This window comes from Sphaeramia orbicularis, chromosome 7 (assembly GCF_902148855.1).
Source record: "Sphaeramia orbicularis chromosome 7, fSphaOr1.1, whole genome shotgun sequence".
NCBI classification, from domain to species: Eukaryota; Metazoa; Chordata; class Actinopteri; order Kurtiformes; family Apogonidae; genus Sphaeramia; species Sphaeramia orbicularis.
The window spans coordinates 16,204,020-16,211,618 of NC_043963.1; the positions used below are offsets into that span (position 1 = coordinate 16,204,020).

General features: G+C 33.3%; 1 protein-coding gene across 3 annotated transcripts in view; it reads left to right on the forward strand.

The window, feature by feature from the left end:
- The first annotated feature begins 5,105 nt into the window (after positions 1-5,105).
- The window catches only part of mybl2a (v-myb avian myeloblastosis viral oncogene homolog-like 2a), a 14,635-nt gene continuing 12,141 nt past the window's right edge, over positions 5,106-7,599 (forward strand). For all 3 annotated transcript variants that reach the window (XM_030138652.1, XM_030138654.1, XM_030138655.1), the window contains exons 1-2: positions 5,106-5,308; positions 6,737-6,836. In XM_030138652.1, coding sequence (XP_029994512.1) covers positions 5,116-5,308; positions 6,737-6,836 — 293 coding nt within the window. In that variant the 5' untranslated portion in view covers positions 5,106-5,115. The remainder of the gene's footprint in view (positions 5,309-6,736; positions 6,837-7,599) is intronic.

The following is a 7,599-nucleotide window of genomic DNA, read 5'->3' on the forward strand; positions in this document are numbered from 1 at the left end:
AGATCGAAGTCAGTGAGTCATAGCTAAAGCTGACTACTACTGTTAGCAACACACAAGTTACAAACACAAACATTAATGTAGACAAACACTACTGAATTACTTGACTGTTGTTGAAAAGGGGTCCTGTTGACTCTCTCTTTTACTGAGTATTTGTATAGCCAAAGCACATTTTTCCCTCTTCTGAAATTAAGATTCATACACTATTTATTTTCATTTTGACATCATACATATGATCAGGAGTGAGAGAATCACAAACATCACCAATCACATTTTGAGCTCCATCTCGAACTGAACAGCTCTCTTCTTTTTTAATCAAGACAATAAACTGATGTATTAGAGCATATTTGTTACTGCTTTTCAACTCCTGGGGAGGATGAAAGTATAATTCCTCAAATTAAATGTGTTAAGATTTTTCCACAGAGAATATAGTTGTTTCAGGTTCCAATCTGGTCAATTCATAAAGATAGAGCATAGAGCATATCAGAGCAAAATTTGCTCTGATATTTTCTGTGATTTCCAACTAGCTTGGCTTGGTAAATGTTATATCTACTTTTCATACAGTGGAAATGAAAAACAAAACAAAACAAAACATTCAGAGCTGATACTATGGAAAAGTGGTATCTTTCCAAAAGGAGACCCAGTAAAAAAAAAAAAAAAAAAAAAAAGTCAAAAAGCTAAGAAAGTTATTCAAGATTTTTTTTTATTGGGTCAAGTTTGTCATGTACAATGTAATTACAGAGAATATTAAAGCATAAAACAACCATTTCACTGGTAAATAATAAAAAACAAAACAAAAACAACAGCCCGTGTTCATTTGTTCACCTTTTACAGACAAGAATGATCATACATCAGTTTGATATTTGCAGCCATTTTTACAATATTTTCACAATTATTCCACAAGTTCATCCACTAATTATACATCTGTTATACATATTTGTCCTCAGCTCAGTTCTTTAACATCTATTCTCCAAAGTCAGTGAGTATAAGTTAAGCACTATATTATTATAAACTGGATTTGTGACCCATTTTCCCAGCCCAAAAAAAACAAACAAACAAAAATCTACACAGTTCTAGAGAATAGATACCATCTTCAGATTCAATAAAAATGACCATGATGTGATGTTTATATCTTTGTGTCTTAAGAATAATAAGGACATCATATTATGTTAATTGTAGATATTTATGTTCGTTGTAACTGCACCTTCTAGCCCACTGAAATATACATTAATAATTAACCAACCATTTACTGAAACCAAAGAGGTTATTTAATAGATCCTAAACAGATCTGTGAAGAAAAGAACAGTGTATAAGGCTTAACAGTATGAAAGTGCTGTGATCATCCTGTTTCACCTGTTTAACCCAGAGCCCTGTGTGCCAAGCTGTTCCCAGTCTCATTCTGTAAACACTGCACTGACATTAAAGCCCAGCAGGTCACACTACCAGCAGCAGAGTCACGGTGCGATGATGCCAACGGAAGCAAAACCCACGTCTGTTTGTGTGTGTGTACATGTAAATGTTCTAAAGAAATTAAACAGGTGTCAAAACATTCACATGTTCCTTTGGACGAGCCATTAAACATGTGTTCATAACAGAGGCCATGTTATTAGTAATGACCCTATCAGCGTCCAAAGAATCACCTCATGTTATCGATGGACCGGTTGAACTCTGCTCAGATTACAGGAAGCCATAAACACGAAGCCATAAATCAATCTACAGGGAAAGGTTATGTCTGTGTGTTTGGCTGGTATGTGGGTTTAATAAAAGTCAATTACAATAATATTACAATAAAAGAAAAGGGAGTATTTAGATTAAGCACTGGAAATTAATTTCAGTCCTTATTCATTTAATGCATAGAAAAAAAAACAAGGCAATAAATTACAAAACTGAAAAAGTAGAGCAGTTCAAGAGGCTGATTTCTGTAACTTTACAAATGATCTGGATCAATTTTCAATCGTCTTGGTACCAAATTCTAAAGCTCTGATCCATTTAAAATGCATAAATATCTTATCTGACGTAATAAATAGGTGACTGAGGGCATCATGAGTGCATAGTCTAGGTCTTACTCTGGTTGTTTATAGAGAGAAAACACTTCCTATTACATAACATCATGACATGAACACATCACAGAAAATCATCACATTCTTAGTAAAACTGAATTAATTTTTTCCATTGTAAAGTCCTGAATCAGCCTCAAAATATTTTTTTTTCACTTTCATTTTATTTCTTTTTTTTAACTTTAGAAAAAGTCATCAAAACTCAGGCTAAAAAAATAATTAAAGATGTTTTGATTATGTCAAATTGGATCAAGTTTGTCCCCAATATTGTAATAAAAGAGAATAATATAAAGATTGTAACAAATGCTACATGTACTCCAGAATGGTAAGGTGTAAAAAAGGCTGAAGCTGAAACAACCCTTTCATTAGTAAATTTAAGATATACATAAACAACCAGCCTGTGTTCATTTGTCCACATTTTATCGACAATAATGATCATACCTCAGTTTGATATTAATATATTTACAGCCTTTTTTTTTTTTTTTTAATTATGACAATTATTCAACATGTTTACCCCTCTAATTCTTTTACATATTTGCCCTCAGCTCTGCACTTCTTAAGAATCTATTCTCTTAAGTCAGTGAATAAGTAAAAAAGATTACATACTGTTTCTAATTTTAAGTTAAGTAGTACATTATCATTTTTATCTGTGCAGTTTTAAAATGAACTGTATCCCTGAATGTACTGTAAGCATGTTATATATGGAAATAGGAGGTAGCATTACAGTTCATATAGTGAGTTCTGACTTGAGATAACTTTAGTTTCATAAAATTCTGCAGTTATTTTAGATATTTTCATTGTTTTCCAATGTAATTTAAAATCACTTGCATCTCCCTCTACTAAAGAAACAAAGTTTTAGTAAAACAAAAACAATATCCAGCTGCCTAATGTACTGAAGGTTCAGTTAGTGTTTTATGAGGAATTTAAACATGTCACCAAAACTTTAAATGATATCTTTCCTTTATCAAAATGCATTCATTTCCATGACAGTACTCTAGAAATCACAGAGAACCTCTTACTATGTTATTTTCACTCTGTGTCTGTATTTTATCCAGAGTTTTCATCCATGAACAGCACCAACAAAACAGTCAAGTGGAATGACTGAACCCTAAACAAACACATGCTCAGCCTGTAACAATAATGTGGTTTTATATACAACAGAGCATCAGTTCAACACATTTTATGGGTTTAAGTGTTTTTGTCATGACTTTAATTGTAGGTTTTTGTTGAGATCATAATCGGTGACTTTGCCATTTAAAGCACCAACATATGGCATAATATCTATATGTACTTTGGTATGAAAAAAAGAGTTTGAGTATTACATTCATAAAAATTAAAGCAGCAGAGATTGTGTAACATATATGAGGCAACAGAATCAGAGTGAACAAGGTCCTTTTAGCAGAAAAACTGGTTCACTACACAGACAAACTGACTTTTTAGTCTTGTGATGAGGTGAATAAATGTTTGCCTGCTGCGATTCATTATAAAAGGGGTTCTATGCAGCATTATTCCAACCTATTAACAGTAGGTGGAAATCATGTACCAGAAGACACTTTCTACTACTAAACCCACTGACGAATCAACAGCCTTCTCCCTTGTTCAACTGGTTAAAACAGTATTCCAATATATATATATATATATATATATATATATATATATATATATATATATATATATATATATATATATATATATTTTTTTTTTTTTTTTTTTTTTTTCAACTTTATTAACATTTGAGTATATAGTACAACATTTTAAACAAACAACAAGATGTCAAAAGGGAAAAAGCATTTGAACATATAAGTTTAAGAAAATAATGCATAGATTTAAAAATACACAGCATAATATATAAATAATAGTTAAAAAAAAAAAGTAAATAAATAAAAAATAATAATTCTGACAAATATAAATAAATAAATAAATGCAGCAGAGAGTTCAGTCAGTATTAAAAAATTGTTTATAAATAGCCAAGGTGTTAGTGCTTTTTTTTTTTTTTTTTTTTTTTAAATTATAAATGAGTTCTAAAGATTTAATATAATTTCCAAATTCTAATAGGAAGATTTTAAAATTTGGGAGTGTTTTAGTGTATTTGTTTTTATGTATATGAAATTTTCCAAATAATATGAACAAATTTACAACAAATTCTAGATTGTTAGTATCATGTTTAAAATAAGTAATTACATTTTGGGATGTTATATTTATTTTATTGTTACTTTTAGATATGATATAATTTTCCATTTTGGACCAAAAATTAGAAGAATGTTCACATAAAAAGAGTAAGTGTAGTTTCAGATTCAGATTGACAAAAGTTGCATATTTCCTCCACATCATAAAATCGACACAAAATAGCGTTGGAGGGATATATGTTATGTAAAATTTTGAGACGTAAAATTCTAATTTTGTTTGTAATACAGTATTTATACGGTAATGTCCATGCTTTTGACCACTCAATTTTAGAAAAAGTTGATTTCCATACTCCTTTACCTCTGGGGGAAATTTTCCTCGTTTCATTCAATACATTGCGTATATGTCTGTTATTACAGCTCAAACTAAAAATATTAATGCCATTAATCAATAAACAAGGTTTATTTGTCTGTGATGTTAGATAACTAAGATGATTTTTTATAAGTAAGACAATACCATTAGGGATCGCTTTGAATACGCAGTTATATTCTTTATTTGGAATTGGAAACGAATTTATTGTCATGAATTGCTCATATCTTAATAAGTTCCCATCTTTGTCAAAGAGGTCATTAAGGAAAATAATGTCTTTGTCAATCTAGCTCTGTAAAAAAAATGGATTTCTTTCTAACAATAATGTTTTCATTATTCCAAATAATAGCTTTGTATGGAGAAAAACTGTGTGTATAGCAAAGTTTCCAAGAAAGTAGAGCTTGTTGATAAAATTTAGAAAGTTTCAAAGGCAGTCTGGTGAAACAGTATTCCAAATATGCATCTGCTGCGCTTTCGGATATGACGTCACGGCTACGTCATCGCAGTTGCGCACGCATTCTGGTGGCGGAAAAACACTGGTGAGAATACAGAAAAAAGGGGAGGAGAAATGTCTTGTTGTGCTGTAGGTTGTCAGAATAGAAATGCTAAAAAAAATAACCTTCACTTCTACCGAATACCGTCGTTGAGGACGCCCTTTCAGGCTAACCGCAGACGCTTATGGTTACAGGCCATAAATCGGACAGACTGGACTGATGAAATCATCCGGAATTCCCGGCTCTGCAGTGCCCATTTCATCTCAGGTAAGATGTGCTCCTCTGTTTATCACACACACAAATAGGAAGTCAGTAATTATAAACTTGTGACGGCGGCAACCACAAAACGGGTATCCCCAGTAGGCTGTTTCGTAACGCAAAACAGTATTGACTAAACTTAACAATACGCTGTATCTATGGCAACATGGGGTCGGTCAGCGTGACGTCATATCCGGGTGAGCCAGCGAGGCAGTCGGTGTAAACAAAACCACGTGATGTGGCTACACAGTCTGGCATGCACATGTGTAGGGATGGCTCACACACTGACAGCCTACATGAGGCGGAAAAGCCACACTACCTTTAAAAATCGCGCATATGTGGTCTTGAGGAATACTTGTACACATTACCAGTAGGAAGCTGGGTCAGCAACCCGACGGAGTGGCCTCCTGGACAGTGGCCAGACGTATACGTACTTGATTTAATCTCCAGGTAAACTCCTGGTCCAACATTGTGTCCACAGAAAGGGGGTGGGTAGGAAATTAAGCCTCCAGAGGGTGTTTTCATGTTTGATTTTTAATACTTTTACAAATCAGCTGTTGGAAATCCTATTAAAGCAGTCTTGATTTGATGTTCCTCCTTCTCATTCCCAGCTGTTGTATTGTTATATTATCATATCATATATTAGATTATCCCTGGCTGCCCACATTTAAAAAAAATCACCACTCCAATGATTTAACACATGGAACACTGAATTTCAGTAAATTGAAATCAAGAATAATAATTACTAATACAATTAAAGAATTACAGAGACATACACTCTAAGAACTTTAACTATGCTCTACTCAATTTAATCTGTGTAACATTTTTACACTTAAAACTATTGAGTAAATTTGAAAGCTGTGAAATTATTTAGATTTACCTTATGAATTAAGTAAATGTAATTTAAAAATTGAAGCAGATCTGAATAACTACATTGAGTACCATGAGATGTAAAATTGAGTTGATATAATTAAAATTTTAAGTCCATGCAATAGTAAACTTAAGTTCAAACCACTCAAAAAACTGAGTTGATATAATTAAAATGTTAAGTAGATGCAACTGAAAATGAGATTATTATTTAACAAAACAAGCTAAATGTTGCCCAGTGTTTAGGCATTTCACAAATGTGCTCAAAGTGAGGTCTCCTTGTTGATTTTTAATGGGAACATGTGGGTTTGTTTTCACCAAGTGCACAGTGCCTACAAGAACTTCTGGTTTTCAGCAACCGAACCCATTAGTGTGTAAACTAACATCAGCATGTACACAAATGCAACTGCTCATAGACAGTTTAGCTAACATCACTCTACTTATGCAAGCATTTAATGAAGGAGTGGGGCATACAGTAATAATATATCTGCAATATATTTACATGATGACTGAGCACAAAAATAAAATAAAATAATAAAAAATAAAATAATTACTGTGGATGTCTTACAGGGGAGGCATGTATGGATCCAGCAAGTCCAGACTTTGTTCCCACATTATTTGATTGTGCAAAGCAGAGTCAGTGTATGGAAGCGCCCAAAAAATCAGACAGGTAACTTACTCTGTTTTTTTCTCTCATTTTACCTTACCAATAGTGTTAGTATCTCAACTGACATTTCTTGATTGTTATGTGTTTTGGTTAAAGGTTCAAGAGGAGAAGTACTCACCTCATCAATCACTTTATGTCCTGAAAAATGTCCTTATAGAGCAAAAGTAATAGCTATACATATTCATTAAGATAAACATGACTGAAAATGAACTTGGTTACACTGAAATCAACTGATGTTCCTGTCTTTCACATTAAGTTTGCCGGTTTTCTCAGGAATGTCTTTCATCTGACTGGCTGTCCTCTTTGGCTTGCTGAAATTGATCTCTATCAATCAATCAGTCAATCAAATTGTATTTCTATAGCGCCAAATCATAACAAAAGTTATCTCATGACACTTTACATTTAGAGCCGGTCGAAACCAGACTCTCAAGCATATTTACAGAAACCCAACAGAATCCTCCAGAGCAAACACTTGTGACTAGTGACAGTGATGAGGAAAAACTTCCTTTTAACAGGCAGAAACCTTGAGCAGACCCTGACTCCTGGAGGATGGTTGTTTGCCTTGACCAAAGGGATCTGACTCAGGAATGCTGGCTTGACCTCTCTCCTGGACATGCCTTTCTACATGCGGGCCCATCATGTGCTTGCTGTTTCTGTCCTTCTCATCCTGACATACAGGTCAACCTTAAAAATCAGTGCAGCTGCATGGCTGCAGCACGACCCTAACCTGTGAAGATTAGCCCATATTAGAGCATGAATTTAATGT